This window comes from Papilio xuthus, unplaced genomic scaffold, assembly GCF_000836235.2.
Source record: "Papilio xuthus unplaced genomic scaffold, Pxut_1.1 DF825946.1, whole genome shotgun sequence".
NCBI lineage: Eukaryota > Metazoa > Arthropoda > Insecta > Lepidoptera > Papilionidae > Papilio > Papilio xuthus.
The window spans coordinates 9470820-9489545 of NW_013532703.1; the positions used below are offsets into that span (position 1 = coordinate 9470820).

Here is an 18726-nt window from a genome sequence, read left to right on the forward strand (position 1 = left end):
TGAAACTTTCTTTGCTCCTAACAATTTATAAAAGTAACAAAATTGACAAACGCAATGACATCATTATAACTTATAACATTGTAAATGCGAATGTAAATCACAGAAAAACATAATACGATATCGATTTAGGTAGCAAGATATCGTTCGATATCCATCGCGATATGATAAAGAACTTTACCTCACATACGTAACAGATAAGTTTAATAGACACTCATTAAGGCGATTAGAAATATAATATATGAGATAATATGTTAACCACGAACACTGTTCAACTAGATATCCGTATCTACAAATAGAAAATTAGCTACTGGTGTTTACGCCATCTGTTGATTAAAACAGGAATTAATTTTTACCTTTAGTAAAACGTTTTTATTTCTATGCGTTCCGTTTTGTTATAAGATAAGGATAGAAAAGGGAAAGTAAATATGATGGAAGATGGGACGTATTTTAAGGGGAGTTATTCACTTTCTGTGCGTCTCCATCGATTAAAGGTCGACAATGCATCTTGCAGGAATTTTGAATGGACAGCTTCGTCACGGCTAATTCTGGTGACCACTTCCTCGTTTCCCACCTCATAGTATAAAAAAATCATGTTTAATTCTACGAAACAAACTTTAGAGAACACGAAAGAATAGAAAGTTTAATTACAACATCTTAACATCCTTTCTTCACGTGAATACTGCGCATATAGTTGCAATGATAAGCTTATATGTGTAAGGTCAATCATTCTTCACTTATGTAAAATAAAGTATATTTATATTAATTGTCTGTTGACAAGACACTGTTTGGTACATACTCGCTGTGTCATACATATAGTGGTGGAGATAACACCCATTTCCGTAGGCAATATTTATTCACAATATCTATACTGTGGGAATTAGGGTAACCAATTAATTATAATGTTAAGTAAATATTATCTTAAATGGACATTATAAATAATAATTATTGAATTATAGATTTCAATACTCTGTTGTGTACAAAATTTATATCAATTTTGGAAGAATAAAAGTAGGTATAGTCCAATTCAAAATATTCCTTAAAACTTAAAAATGAATTGCTAAAAGTGGAAAGCAATAAGGAATTTAATTAAACATTACTTTTACAATCAAATTACTAAATGAATAGTTAGTTACAATATTATATTAGCAGAATTTAAAAATTTTAAAGACATCTAAAATAGTTGTATACAAAAGGTCACCTCGACGAGCATACTTCGGGATCTTACAAAGCCTTGATTCTACGTAACTAAACAAACGTAGGATAAGAGTTGCTCCCGCTGTCGGTACGGATTAGTGATGTGCTTACACCGACTCCCGGCTGCAGACGAGGTGGCCAGAGTAAACAAATGCTACACGTCTCTCAGTTCTACGTACGGAGCGAACTTGTTATGATTGCTATTTTCGATTTTATTAATTGCTTCTTTATTACAGTTTTTTTGCATTAAATTTAACGATAAAAATTATTATAAATCATAATTTAAAATTTCTTAAAATATTTCTTTCTCTATTTTAGGATTACAATGTGTTTATTTACTCGTAAACAATATGTCATACTAGCTATCGCCCTAGACTACGTCTGTCATGTGTCCTTCCGGACTGTAATAATAATAATTTTATCAAGATCTGACCATGCGTTCCAGAGACACCTTCAAACATCCATCCATCCATCTAAACTTTCCCATTTATAAGATTAGTAAGAAGTAATTTTGATTGAAAACAATCAAAATACTGTCAATTTTGGATATCATATTTGTTATTGAATTTTTAAAACACTTAAATATTCATAGTTAAAATAAAACTTTAAGTTGGCTTAAAACTTCAATTTAAAAGCATCGATATTTAAAAAAGTTTTCCAGAAAGTTCTAAAAGCTTATCAGATGTCCATCTCCTATCTGAAGCGACAAATGTAATTAGTTATCGATTCTTATAAAGCTTATCTATATATCATCATATCTTTATTTCTAAACTTTTTAAAATCTCATTTATTTAAAATTCCACTGGAACTGTTAAAACTATTGCCTATAAAATAGATGAAAAGACCTGATAGTTCATATCGCTTAGATAAAATCAATCTGTGTTTAAGATAAGCTGAGATAAAAACGTACATCTTAATTTTTAAGTCTTGAATATACTTAAAACTCACAAGTAACGGACATCAAATCCCTTGCGTAATTTATACACGTGATTTAAATCTGTATAGATTAATTAACCTTAATTTAAATACACGTTTTTTATATAGAAAATATGAAAGAAAACAAATAGTGTGTGGTAAGATTTTTTTATCTGTTTACCTTCTGATTTGTGAAACGTGTCACACACATGCGTTTAATGTAAATGAAATTTTTAAATACATATTTTTTATATTTATATAATAGTGTGACAAGTTTAAAAAATTAAATCGTCTATTTAATTTAATAAAAGACAAACATAAAGTCAGATTGATTCAAGAACAAATAGTATTTAAAATGAATAAACTTTTTTTTATATATCATAAGGTGGCAAACGAGCAAGCGGCCACCTGAAATCGCTGAAATAGCGAAGTGACCTTTGCCCATAGACATACGCAATTGTATATGCGTTGCCTACCTTTACTCGACGGAGGAGAGGATGCACAGAAATAAAATATTTTCCCTTTCCATGCATCCTCTCATCCGGAAAGACCACTTCTACTTCCCATCCTTTCGTTATAAGAAAAAGGGTGGAAAGGGAGAGAGGACTAAATTTGGCCTCCGGGACGCACAATCATCAGACGAAAGGCGGAATTGCTTCTACTTCGCGCCTGTCTTCTGTGTGGTCGTGGTATTTCACCGGGCGAGCCGGGCCAACTCGTGCGAAGATGTTAAAGCGGGCTCTACTACTGATAACTTATTTTATGTTTATTTTACACTTTAATAAACTACGTTTTTCCATATCTTACTTCATACTCTTATTAATATTATAAATGCGAATGTTCTCATGGATGTATGGATGTTTGTTTGATCTCCAAAATGGCTGCACAGATCACGTTTTTCGACATACATATTTTTAGACATTATTAATTACAATCCTTGGTGCGAATGACGCGCTTTCGTTACAAAGTCTAGTGTCAGAATGTAGTAAAGCTAGTGTTGGGTCAATACACTCTCATTTCCGGATTTTCTTCCTAAAAATATAGAGCATAGTCTGGAAAACACATATGCTACTAATTATGTTTTCTTTTTAATTCTGCGCAGACGGAGTCGCTGGCGACAGCTAGTTTAAGAATAAATATTACAATGTGCATAGGAACTAGGACAATAACAGCTAGATACCATCCAAGCGGCATATAAAATCGTAAATTGAATATTAAATAGCCAACAAAAGTTTCAGATATGCAAGGAAACGTTAACACGGTCGGTTTGCACTTTCATGGCGCCCCTCTCTACATACGACGCGTGTGCCGCTTTTATAATTCTGCATCGACTCTCGGAAACTTCTGCATTCGCCTTGTCCTGGGAATGTCCCGTTCTTTTTCTTAGAAACCTCGCATGAATTATCTTTTCAAGTTCATATGCGATACGTTTTGATGTATGCGTTCTGTGTTTCTTTTACAAAAAAATTGACAATATGACCAGATTTTTGTTAATTTACTAATTATTTCTTGTACCGTTCCAACTAAGCTTGTGCTAGGTATTACAATAGTCGAATGGCGGGATTCAAACCCCGACCACATGATCGGTAATCCGACCCCTTAACCATTAGGCTATTGACGCTTCAATGCTCCATTTTATTTCCTATAAAACAAGACATAGTTTGCAACTAATGTCGCAACGTCAACGTCTTTAAAGTAGTAAAGATGATTATCTAAAAATTCCATTTATTAGATTTCAAGTTGAGACAATAATCGTGTCTATATTTGGTATACTGTCATCAACATGACCTTACAAATTACAATAATGGTAAGCGAAAACGACATCTGTCTATTTAAATAATAGAGTCGAAGTTTTTTTTTAAACTCTAATGTCGTTTGCAATGGAAAAACCTGCGCCCGCGTTCTTAACACGCTGACAGCTGAAGAATTAAAAGATAAGCCCACATGATATACAAATACGAGACGTTTCTAAACGCTATCTCGTACAAATAACTGGGACATAAATTAATCGGGGCTCAGTGCGATATACAAAACATGTAATGCTATAGTAAATGTTGCTATCGCATAGTTTCGGTGCTTGTTTGTGTGGAACCATCAGAGCCTCTGTATTCATCTGATAATAATTTACATCATTCGCTTTTTATTATATAGACTAGCTGTAGCCTGTGACCTCGTCTGCGTGGAATTAAAAATAAAGTAATGATCTATGTGCTCTACTACTCTACTGACCAGACTATGTACTACCTTTACGCCAAATTTCGTCTAGATCCGTTGAGTCGTTCCGAAACATTCGCATTTATAATATAAGTAAGATAACATACATAGCTGTTGCATGATTACATATTCGTCTAGTTCCCACATTCTTACTATCAAATACAAATATTTATTTCCGAATGCGTATTGTTTATATCTTGTTCACGGGAAATGTCGATTTATCTGCATTACGAGTTTACATTTTAAATAGTGATAGGCACAACTAACTAGTTGTTATGAATGGCCATCTATATATTATACTATCCACGTTAACGTTGGTATAACTTTTTTTCCAGTAAGTACTATTCGCGGTGACTAGTAAATCTAAAATCAAAGTGATACATTAATTCTCTGTTAAATATTGTTACAAATTCTATCCACTTTAACTTCTCTATCCACATTAATTGACTACGTACTACGGCTGAAATACATTTACTAATACTAGTTTGATATATTACCTAAGACTAAATCGATTTGTATGTCTGTTTATAATGATTTTGTTAAAGCATGTAATAGATGTTTGAAATTAAAATATTTATGTACATTTTCCTAATATTATAAATGCGAATATTTAGATGGATGGATGGATATTTATTTGAAGGTATCTCTAGAACGGCTTCATTGATCTCGTTGGAAGAACACATACTTATTACGATTTCTTTTCAATTCCACGCACGGAGTCGAAGATGACAGCTAGTATTTAAATAAATCACACTACAGTTATAGTTTTAAGGTAAACTAATCTTTCATTAAAGCTAAGGAACCGTTAGCAGTTGTAGGATGCAAACCGTTGTCGTGCTCTGACACGAATCGCTTCGTATAAATTGTAAGTTCGGCGAACATATCCATTGTAATTGTCGTCCGCTAGCCGTGATTGCAGCAAGAGTTAACACGTAATACATTACAGTTTGTGTCACAACACAATCAGGCTCGGCCGAGGACGAATCAGGCGCCGAGGAGCGTAATCTGGGTTAACAGGGGTCAAACGGCATCACAAATTCCAATACGATATTAGACCTATCTGTGGCGCGAATCGACCGCTCCTCTACGTGCGTTATTGCCTTCCTTGTTGATCATACTTGTTGATCTACTCCGGGCAACTGCGCAACTGATTTTTGACGCGTAATAATAATGCCAATGAATAAAAGTTTTTTTTAAACCTTCTACAAACTAGACTTTTTTAAAGTAGTACTTTTATAGTGACTAAAGTTGATGATGATTGTTGACGACAATATGTCAAAAGGATTTTTTAAATGGACAGGGTTATTCCGGCTTTTATTTTCACTCCCAGCGTGCTGGCCAGTTGGCTGCGAAGTCCATAATGTGCATTTGATTTCTATTATTTCCATTATGTGTTGTCAGTTTGTAATATTGCTAATTTCACAATCAGTTCACAAAAATCTTGAGAGTACCTCCATAAAACAGAAATGAATGTATGTTTTTACAATTATGCATACTTTCCTTACTATTATGGAATAAAAACAATTTTAATTATACAATTAATTTAGTACGACTGTTATAAATAAATGAAAAGAGTAAGTAAACGTCGTCGATGCAAGTCGTTGAAATAAGCGCTTTTAAAATGCCATGTTTGTACATGTTTAACCTTATTAAGCGGTTGGACAGAGATTCTCCATTATGTGGTCAAATCATCCAGCAACAATATTCAATGAATGTAATCAGTGCGGCTCATCAACGGTTCGTATCGACTGACGCAACAGACAACGTGTCCAATTTGAATCTCGATTCGCTTTAAGTGGTCCGACTTTTCTTAGATTAGATACAAATGTGCGCTCTATGGATTCTACTGTTGCTTTGCAAACTTTTTTAAATTGAAGCCAAATTACATATTCGATCCTTTCATTAAGGATCTTTAATAATGTTATGTAATTTATGATCTTAGCTAAATGCAAGAAAAAATTGAAGATAATCGTGTTTATGTTGCAATAAGTAAAATTAAAAAGTGACCATAAATTTTTGTGAAAATCTTAAAAATAACTCCATGTGGTCGTTATTTTTGGACTATATCTTTCAATATCCAAAAATAGTACGTTACGTCTACAATCGTGACAGGCTTGTATTGAAGTTAAAATAGCCGAAGGTTCAACGTTTCAATGTCTTCACTAAATGTGTTAATCAAAAATATTACTATTGTTTAAATATTGGGAATTAAATTAGAAGTTATCGTCAATGGAGTGAGAAGAAAAACTTTATTCATCATACCGCTTATTATAAAAGGAGTATCTATGTGTAATTGTGCGTTTGCGTATAGAACACAAAGACCTTTAATAGTGTAAGATGAAGAAATGATACGATCATGGTCCGTTAGAAAATAGAAAGAGTTCTTAATTTGAATGCTAGTGCGTTACAATCATGTTGACTAAGTATTTTAAAATCTGCTTATTTTAACAGAATTTGTCATCGGATCTACGTCGCAGTAAAACACCGCCGCGACGGTCGCCAGAGGAGCGTGCGGTTCCACGGCCACCGTCTGCGCCAGCGGCCCAAGAGCGTGGCCCTCACACTCCACACACGCCGCACACGCCACACACGCCATACACCCCGCATCTATCGCCCAAGAAAGAAGCTTTCAATAACCTTTTAAACAAAGGAATATCAGGTATGTTATTTCTGTTAGCATATAATGGCGGTAAATTAATTTACTGCAGCCCGAGAGCGCTGAAAGCCGATGATGATGACGAGAGAGGAGCAAGTAGTTTTTTTTTTATTCCAAGGAAAACAAAAACATATTTTGAGTTATTTATGTGTATATATTAGGTATTGTAATTTTCTTAGTACTACAGAGTATTTTATTTTATATTTATTCGATAGTCTTGCTCCCCTCCGGCAACGTCCTATAGCTATGAGTAAAAATATATGTGCAACATGTTAGCTTGTTATGTCTCCTTGCTGTATTACATAACCATTACCACCTCCATATACAAAACTAAATAATTGTGTTTTTTTTACAATCATAAATTGTAACTTTCAAAATCATTGTATGAATTATTCATTTTTTTCTATCTAAATTAAAGAATTAAATAGGAAAAAAAATTCAAAAAAAGAAATTCAAAAGATTATTAATTTATAATACAAAATGGAAAGTCAAAAATTTAGAAAGTTAAAAAAATATATTTGTATGCACTTTTGAATTTGTACGATTTCTATTTAAATATTGAACACATCGAATTATCAAAATCAAACTTTCTAGATTTGTTACAGTTAAATAATGTTGTAAATTTTAAATAGACATTAATTTAAAAGCTTTATTTTTTTTCACTATTTTAAAATATTCCCAATTAATATTTAATTCGTATTAAATGTTAAATACATAGCTTTCCAAATAACACAATTAGTTTTTTTTTTATTATAAAATATTAGCAGATTTTTTTTGTAAATTTACTAATGTTTCTTTTACCATTGCAACTAAGCTCTAGGCTTGTGCTAGGATATGGATTACGACAATAGTTGAATGACGGGATTCAAACCCCCGACCTCGTGATCGGAAATCCGTATCCTTAACCATTAGGCTATTGACGATTAGCTTTGACAAATGTTATGAAAATTAAATCAAAATAACTCGTCTATAAGCTTTCGATGTATTAAGCTAAAATAAAAATCCAAAATATGTTATACGTATACATCTCGTTTGATAATTATTTAAATCCGCCAATAGCCTAATGGTTGATGGTACGGATTTTCGATCACGAGGTCAGCGATTCGAATGCCGCCATTCGACTATTGTCGTAAACCATATCCTAGCATAAGCATATAGCTTAGTTGGAATGGTACAAGAAATATTAGTAAATTTATGAAAAAAAATTGCTAATATTTTAATAAAAAAATTATATTATACTTATGAAATAAACTTTGATAAGAGACAGTAATTTTCGCGCTTTTTCGCATAAAATTGAAATAAATGTAGTGTTATGATTTTTAATAGATAAACAAAATTAGCATGGCAATTTTAATAGTTTTTATATTCTATATATGTGATTTTATATTATAAATTCGTCCGGGTGGAATTAAAAAAAATCATAATTGGTAGCATATGTTCTTGTTCTTGTTTCTTGTGACCTTCCAGACTATTTTCTATTATATATATTTGCTAAATTTAAGTGCGATCCTGTCAGCCGTTCTGGAGATATCTTCAAACAAACATCCTCATGCATATTAGTAAGATGTAAGATTATAACGTCATCATTCTTTTCCTGGTCGTAAACATTAAAAAAGTTGAAATAGTATTGTTATGAATTATAGATAAAATGTGCGAATTTTCAAAATAATTTATCGTCAAACGTAAGTAGATTGTGTGATACTTCCATCTCGATAGTATATCAAGCAATTAAAATATGTTAAAAAAAATCTTCAATATATAGAATTAAAATCTAACATGCCTATGCCATTTGGATTCGACATAATTTATTAATTATTTAATCTGAAAAATTCCATCGCAGATGTAAATCTTTCAATTACTTTAAGGCTAAATGATTATCGCCGTGACTGCTGTTTGAATAATTCAGCTATAAAAAATATGGTAATTAGTTGTCTAAAACTCGTGCGGACTCTTTTTATTTATATTTGCAAACATACATTTAAGGTATTTGTTGAAGCTTCTAATGTAAAACATTAAGCGCTCATGACAATATTTGTCTAATTCTCCTTATTCTTCATAATTTTTGTAATCAATCAGCCTGTATCATCAGAATCTTAATCAAATCGTGAGTACAGAAACATATGGTCATCTCTCTCATTCCGCTAATAAAAGAGTAGATGGTTGTATGTTTTTATACAAATGTATCGATAGTGGATACAAATAAGGGATGCTTTCCTCAATGTCTATAATACAATTTAAAAATACAATTTAGAACCACTTTATAAATACTAGCTGTCGCCCGCGACTCCGTCCGCTCGGGAATAAAAATAGATAGTAGCCGATTCTCAGACCTACTCAATATGCTTACAAAATTTCATGAGAATCGGTCAAGCAGTTTCGGAGGAGTATGGGAACGAAAATTGTGACACGAGAATTTTATATATAAGAAAATTGGGCACTAATATAAATATCAAAATATTTTTTATTTAATATCGCTAACAAAGATGGCTTGTATAGAGTAGAGTACAAATGCAGAAGCTCAATGATGATACAGGGTGTTTATTCCCGGTCACGCGCCGTCCGGAGCACCCTTTGTGTAGGCGTACAGCTGATCTGTGCTTATCTGATGTCTCAATTAATTCATCGATATTAAAGTGACGAAATGATAAACGAGACTTATGTTGAGGGATAAAATTGTCTCATATACACTTCCGTGATAAATACGAATGTATATTCATTTTGACAGTAATAATTTAAGATTTTTAGTACTGGAATGGTGTAGTCCACTTTGTGGTCAGTATACGCTTTCTTCATACGAGTTTAGTCAGTAACTATAAATTTAAAAGAGTAAAGAATGTCTTAGCTAATTTCAAATCAAATAAGTAAATGACTAACAATCGTACAATATGCAATAATTTTTCTATTTGGTCTCTTGTAAGATTATTTTAAACAACTTTTTTTTAAAATCGTAACACAAACTTCTACTTAACATTAATACGATTCGATGTACAATCGTTGCTATCAAACGTTTATCTTGCATTTTAAAAACTATAAAATGACTTAGATAAAACTTTTCAATTTCGAGTTAAATATAGAAAACTAACTTATACGTTTTGAAGACAGAACCTTGTATCGATAAAATTGAAAAAGTATTGTGTTATTGTCGATAACGTAATTATTAGTTGCAAAATCTACAGTTATACAATCGAATAATTCGACAGAATAAACACCCTATAGTTTTAATATCTGTGTTTGTATTTAATTTACGGAATAAAAAACTATAAAAAGAGTCGGGCACATCAGCTACGTACACTGGCCTCTTATTCTACGAGTACATCGTTCCACTCCCCCTTTATAATTTTCCATTCAGTCTACCCAATGAATCATAATCTTTAAATCTCCGTTTATCTTGTCCTTGTCTATAGTATACGATTATTCGATGTTTTATCTCGTTCTAGTTCTTTTACCCCTTAAATCTAATCCGGTACATCCCGTCTGTCCGTACAGAGAGCTTCCAACATAATCCCTTGCAGTGTACACATACACTCACACAATGAAAACTATATCCATTTAAAACATCTCTTAAATATTACGCATTAAATTATTAAAAGCAACACCTAATTCTTAAGCATATTTAAAATATTAAAGGTCAACAAAATGTTAAGTCGAAATCGGATTAAGATTGATATGAAATATTAGTAATAATTCATGGATTTAAAATCATTAAATGGCAGCGAATAATTTATTTTACGATGTCAATGTGTTCAATTTATAGGTGAGATAGGAAAACTTTGATTTTTTTTAATTATATTGATGTGAACTCCGGTAGTAGATTTTACACAAAAATGCAATAAAGATATTAAGAGGTTGGTAAGCGCCGCCAAAGACGGTGGCGAGTTAATGCCTAATACCTCTAATCGGCCGTTGTAAATCATTATTAATTCGAAGTCGACCCGCGCCGTCGATCCGCGCCGATTAACGATTGCACAATGCGAGGCGGATTATGCCCCTGCTGGAGATATATCTTTTGTCAATTCCTACCTGTGTACCGTCAACACAACAAACCTTTGATAAATATATATTTTTAATATGCAATAAAAACTACAATATTGTGTTTATATTGGTAGCACTCATTAACTAATTATGTCTTTTTTTTCATATAAATTGTTTTTCAATTCATAATAATTCGAATTTTAATATTAAAAACAGTCGTAAAATTCTGTCCGTACGTCAGTAGAAATGTATTCAGTGATTAAATACACTTTAAAAAAATATAGATCTTTTTTACATTTCAAATAGATAAAATTTTGACATATTTATAAAACAATTAGCATATAGACAATTTATCTCTTTTACAGAAATAAATTGAAATAAAATAAAAATTTCAATGTAAGCGATCTTATGTGTTGACGTTACTTTATTCGAATAAGCCGGTTTTATAAAGATAAGCCGATTTATGTATATTTTTTATTCGTTGGAATTATTTTTATTCTTTTTATGTCAAGCATATGTGCTTACTAAGCCATCATTTCTGTTGCCAAAAACGGTAGTTTATAACTACAAAAGATATTTTTTTTTCAAAAGATATAATAATTTTCTGATGTTATTAATGATCTTGTCTCACTATTAATAAGCTGTGTACAAAAGCCTTCATTAGAAATCATTAAACATTATTACCATTCCGTTAAAATTTTGTGTTATTAAAAATCTGTAGTCTTGAATTCTTTATAAGTAGTTAACATTTCAATATAATTTAAAATTTTGTCGAGTGGTCGAGTTTAAATTGTTCTTAACGCATTGTCAGCTAGTATACGTATTAAAGAATATTCGAATTTAAGAATCAAGGGGTACATATTTGTATGTGTGCTACATATCTTGTAGCTCTGCTTTATCTCCGGGCGACACGAGCTTGATCCGGCCCGGGATGATCCGGATAATCGCGCCATCCCCATTCAATATATCTACAGCGTTTGTAACTACGTCATACATGAATTTATACTTTAGTTCTCTTTGACTTTTTCGACGTAATTTTACTTCGATTCAAAGAGTTTAATATGGTGAAAGATAAAGTTATGAATTTAATTGTTTTAAACTGAAAACTTAACAGTAAATTATAGTATACTCCTAGTATATTATTTGAATAAACTTTGTGTCATATTTTTATATATAATTAGTCGTATCTTTGTCAAAAGAATATAGGTAAAGGATGTTCTAATTTTACTGATGATTTTATAAGAAGAAACGCGGCTACATTTGCCAGTTTTGAAAATGAAGGATCTTTATTATTTTATTATTTAACCATTGAAGTTCTCTCATGAATTTTGCTTACATGATTAACATAATAAATAAATTTCTGTAAAACAATCAAATGTAGACAAGAATTTTTTGTATGGCAAATCCATGATATTCTCGAATTCGGGATACAATCCTGATACGACGGTCGCCTAATCCGGCTTATGACTGATCCCAGCTCCACTGAGTGTGTACAATACATACTATATGTACGAGTACCTTACTCACAAGGAACATAGTATTATATTACTTTGTGGTAATTTTACTAACTTATATGAAAAACGGTAAATGTTATTATTCTATCTATAGTCGTCACTAATAAAAACCGAGTCAATATTTTAGACTTTGTTAGGTAAAATCCTTTGGCGCGAATGACGCGCTTTCATTACCAAGTCAAGCCAGAATGATTAGTGAGGGGACATAAACGTCGACTTTTAAGTAAGGCTAGTGTTGCGCCAGTACATCGGCACAGTGTCGGTTTTTCCTAACAATATTAAGAAATAAAAAAAAAGCTGAAAAAATTATAAAATGGAACAGAGTGAAAAGGGATACAGTATGCAATTTTTTAAGAATTTTTTTACTTGGAAAAATCTTGGTTGGTTAGGTTGGTAGCGTCAAGCAATAGTGCTTGACTCTACCAGTACTATAAACTTTTACATTTGAAATTCATAACTATAACAGATCTACGACAACAAATGACTACCATATAGAGTACCGCTCTAACCTATCCAAAAAAAAAACAATCAATTGTGTTGAGCTAAAATGTATTTTATTATATTATGATAAAGTTCAATTTAGTACGTCTGAATTCGTAGTTATTGGGACCAAATTCGACAACGTTTAAAATATTCGCGTATTAGTCTTCTAATATGGTAAGTCCAACAACAATTAATTAAATATTTGTGTCACGCGCCAACTTCATTTTTATTTCAGACGGACCGCGGGGTGACCCTTTAAAATTTATAACGTCGTAATTAACTGGCAACTTTTTAAACTTGAATATATATTTGAATGCTTTTAAAAATGTTAAAAACCTGAACGTCTTATTAATATTAACTTTCGATTAAAATTATTTAAATGATTTAACTTTATTAATTAAAATATTTTTTATTCTAATAATTTAATTGAAATTATTTACATTTTTAATAAAGATATATTTTTATTTCGATATAACATGAAAAATCATATTTCATGTTTTGCAATATTTATGGTGTTTTTCTACGTTTTAATCATTTATTTTTTAATTTATTATTTTATTTATTAAACATTATTAAAATCGATTTTTATTAATATCTTACGGATAGATTACTATTTATATAAATGTCTATTATTTTTAGAATATTAATTTATCATTTTGTTTATTATTTTATTACGTTATTAATGATAATATGAGTAGATATTAAATATTTTTATAATCTGCTTTTTATATAATATTCAGAATATCATTAAGGTTACGTGCTATTTAAAAACTGTCGCATAATTATTACTACTGCATACCAGAAAACCATTTTCCGATATAAAAAAAGCGCACAATAATCAGCATTTGTTGAGAAAACTATCTTTGAAAGTCAAATTAATATAAAGCTTTCATTTCTTTTCATTTAATTTAAATTGATTATAATAAGATAACATAATAAATCCCCCGTAAGTTATTCAATTTAATCCGGATCCGAGTAAACCCGTCGGAGATGTATCCCGGCCGTTGGGCAGCCGCTGCCACCTAATCTCAGCTGATCCGGATCAAGCACTGCTAAGCATATACCTACGTAGTGCGCTTTACTTAGCTCCACATATCTGAAGCTGCACCGCTCTTTGTTTGCTGATATACTATTAATGTGAACCGGTTCAAACCGGTTATAACCAGATTTTTTCGGATTTGAAATTTTCGGTTGCCGTTGTTTTCCCACTTTGATGTAGCAAATGTTGCACTAAAAATGCTTATGGTGATTTTAAGAGGGCATAGATGACATTTTTTTTTAATTTATTGTATGGCTCTCATGTCGTAATTCGAAAACAAAACAAGGAAATCCTTAATAATAATGTAATCAATCATTTGAGTTTTTATAAGCACGATCAAAACACAGTTTTGATTTTTAATCACGACATTTTTAACTTACTATATCACAGGGGCCCCATCGTATTGAGGCTATTTAAATAATTTAATCGGCCTCGAGCCAATGTCACCGGTAAAGTTTATGGATTTTTTTAAAACGTTTGTGGTTTTTTAAAACATAGATAACGTTTGTAATATACTAGTTTTTTTTTTTATTGGTGTTTTGATATCTCTCTTAAAAAGGTTTATGACCTCAATACGTAACGAGTTATAATTTCCATTCTGAGTTTTATTTTGCAACGGTTTTTTTATTAATATAATTTCTCCATAATAACATTCGTCCATCAGCTTGGCGAACGACCACCTGAAATCGCTCAAATAGCGAAGTGACCGTTGCCCATAAATATACGCAATTGCATATGCGTTGCCTACCTTTAATCGACGGAGGAGAGGATACACAGAAAGAAAATATTTTCCCTTTCCATGCATCCTCTCATCCGGAAAGTCACTTCCACTTTCCATCCTTTTCTTATAAGAATAAGGGTGGGAAGGGAAAGAGGACTAAATTAGGCCTCCGGGACGCACACTCATCAGACGAAACGCGGAATATGGATCGTACTGAAATTTGACACAAATGAAGAACATAGTCTGGAAGAACATAGGCTACTAATAATTTGTTTATTACCGCGCTGACGTAGATGTGGGCGACAGCTCGTAGATAAATAAATTACACAACAAACTGCAATTATATAATATATTATATTTATAACACTTTCTAATTATATTAAGATTCTTTCTGTAAAATGACAATGATTTTTTAATTCCTTGAAAAGGGTTTCATCTCAAATCGGCTATTCCGTTGATAAAATCGTGTATCTCTAAAATCGCATTAATTTCTCATAATCCAGTTTAATGTCTGTTTGTAACATTTTAATTAGATGTATACGAATAGATTTTTTAAGTCCGGTTTCCAAAATATCGCTTTAGTAAGGGCAAACGTAACATGATATGTTAACACTCGTCATTAGCATAAGATTATCGTTAGAAAGACTCAAATGATGTATACAAAAAGACATCTACATTAATCTACACGATTTATATATGTCAACTGCATAATCGTTTATATTAACGGTAACCTTTTAACGCCAATAAAGTATTTGCCTATATACAAACTTTAGACCTGTTAGTGTATGCTTTGTTACTCTTGATTATTAAGTCATGCTGGTTCTACATTATATCATAACAGTTAGATAGAGTAGTACTGCAATTGTTTGAACGCATACATAAATATCTTACAATTGCAGTACTGCATTACCGTCCTGTACTCATTCATCTGCCCTATGAGAAACTAGCATTACTACATTTATAATCCCTTACGAATCACAAATACATGCGCATTCATTTGCGTCGTTGTGTGCGTTTAATCCGGCGGCAACAACAGAGACGCAATCAGCTGAGCCGCGATCAATCGATAAAGAATCGAGTCATGTGGACAAACAACGTCTCGTACGTGAGGCGGATGATCCAAACCATTTGTCAGGATTAGGCTTAGCGGAAGTGCGCGGTTTCCAGTTGACTCTAAGAACACTGCCTCATACCCCGGGGAATCGGTCATCTATCTAACCGGCTTGCACGTATTATTTATTCTAAGGTTATCGAACGATTGTATCAGATTTAGGTTTTTTTTATGGGAAGCACTAAACTGGTAATAAAATTAGCAGATAATTTTTTATTACGAAGAATTGTCAAAGAAAATTTCGACATTTGGATATTGGACAAGTTCGTAAAACCTGAACCGGTTATTGGCAGATAAAATGATTTTAAATGGACACGATCGTCTATTGGCTTACAAATTTGTATATCACGCACGTGCTATTCAATTGACTTTACTACTGCTAGATAAACTGATTCCGATGAATAAATAATTTATCACCTGCCAGTTCTAACACGTTTACGCCAAATGCCACTGATTTTACTAGTGTATAGTATTGTTTTATCTTTCATTTTACCCAACATAATTAAATAACTCTTATTCACAACTAGCTGTTGTCCCCGTCTCCGTCCGAGCGGAATAAAAGTTAAATTTTAATTGGTAGCCTTCGTGTTCTTTTTCAGCGAGATAAATGCAGCCGTTATGGAGATACCTTCAAACAAACATCCCTCCATCTAAATATTCGCATTTATATTATATTATAATATTAGTAAGATTTCTTTAAAATCAATTTTACCTTTTGTCTGGCGATCGTAAAAAGCATAGAAGGCAAGACGACGTCCGCGCTCCCTTGTCTAATCGGAGGGCCCCCGTCTGTCTAGGCTTACGGACCGCGCCCTTAACAAAATCTTAATCCCTACAAAGGGTTACGTATATTATCTTATTACACTCGCAAGAAATAAACCTTTAATTCGCGCTGCCTCCTTTATAAAATATTGCTGCCAGTTTCCTGTTGGCATTAATCCCGGTCGATTACTTCCTTTTATATCAATAGCTTGTTTTTATAAAGTTTAAACTTATTTACTTAACTTTAAAAATAAAATTTTTATTTAAAAGTTATAATCTATCTATTTTATTAGTGATGATTTGAATTTATTATGCACTATAATTGGTTTTATATTAATTAAAAATAAAAAATAGCTATTTAAATAATGGTTTATTTTGTTTTTACAAAAAACACTTTATTGCGACATTCTCCGTCGTCGTGGTTGTATATTAACATAGTTTTATACATCTTGACAAAATCTTGTAGATTCATTTGGAGACTGATCAAGACAGCTGTTCGCGGCTCGGCTCGACCTGTCACCGTAATCTTGTGACGTGTTGCAGTCATATAAATTTAGCTTCAATCGTCCATTCAAAGCCCGTTAATCGCAGATACAGTATGGACGCCGACCTTTAATGTATGAGCGCACAATAGGGTTATGTTTGATTAAATTTTAGATAAAATTTTAGGATTTACTAATTAACATTCAGCTCAGGAGTCAAGCAATGCAATGAGTGCAATCTGCAGGTCCTGGGTTCGAATCCCGCCATGTGCCAATGTTTTTTGATTTCCGATTTACATATGTACATTTATCGGACGTTCTTACAGTGAAGAACAACATCGTGATGCAACCTGCACATATCAGAGAACAAATTCAAAGATATGTGTGAAGTCAACCAATCCGCACTTGGCCAGTGTGGGTAGTTGTTGTTTAGTGAGCTGATGATGATGACTAATCAAAATCCTTTTGATAAAAATCTTTATCAAAGAATTGATAAAATGATCTTGGTAAGAATGTGTTAAATGTAATATAAAAATAAATTTAAAAATAAAAGAGTCACGAAATACCCGGGTAGACTTGTCTCCAAACGTGGACACCCCCGGATGGAATCCCGGACGGCACGTATCAATTGTTTTAAAAAAGATTTAATATAAATAATTTTGATTCGATTGAACCTAAAAAAGGTACATGTATATCTGCCTACCCAAACATGAACCTATATCGGTACTCAATTAGGGTTCACAAATAACTAAGGATGGTTTAAAATAACTAAGCAGAAAAAAATACAATAAATAATTTTCATGTATTGACAACCCTAAATCCTAAATCCTTACATCCACACATCGGACTACGACCGTTGCCGGTTGCCGGTGTATCTCTAGAGATCTGATAAGATTCAAATAAGGGATTAGAAAAGGACGCAGCGAGGATTTGCGAACAAGAGCGGCGAGTGTGAGCGGGACGGAAAACGGGATTATCTCTGGACAGAGCGCCAAGTGGCCGTGCGGGTAATACGTGTACTGCATACATATACTATGTACTATATGTAGACAAGATTACGGCTTACCATTTGTTATATTAAATATGCAATCATTTTTATTAATACGCTATAAATTCGGCTTATATTCTAAAGTGTTGGACAAAGACACGGCAAAATTGTGACTTTAACTATACGATAAAAACAATTTTATTATAAATACTTATTCATATTATAAGACAGTAATCAAATATATTTGGGTACTGTTTTTGCTTTTTTTTCTCTCTTTGCATACCATAATTTGATTCAAATTATACTGTCTAAATTAGCAATATTTATTGCCTAGATAGTTATAAAATATATCGTACAATTTTGCATTTTCAATTTTGAGCTTAGAAAGAAATAGATTTGAGATTTCAAAATCAGATTGCAAAACATGAATACGATTAACAAACTTGTTTTTGATAATCTATTAGAACATATAAATATTTCAATTTGAAAATTAAAGTACATTTTTTCATAAATCATTTAAATGTTATTTGTTTTATTAATATAAAGCTAAAACATATATTTCATTATAATTAATCTACAACTTCGTTAGGGTGACCATCATCCGTGTAGGACCCAATCACGACTGAGTTTTTATTTTATTTTTACATTCCACTGAACTAATCCCTCGGCTTATCT

The 18726-nt window shown here is 32.0% G+C and overlaps 1 protein-coding gene across 1 annotated transcript in view; it reads left to right on the plus strand.

Annotated features, from left to right (window-relative positions):
- The window catches only part of dve (SATB1_N and homeodomain domain-containing protein dve), a 72840-nt gene that overhangs the window by 29665 nt on the left and 24449 nt on the right, over positions 1-18726 (plus strand). The window contains exon 2 of the mRNA XM_013321152.1: positions 6775-6982. Coding sequence (XP_013176606.1) covers positions 6775-6982 — 208 coding nt within the window. The remainder of the gene's footprint in view (positions 1-6774; positions 6983-18726) is intronic.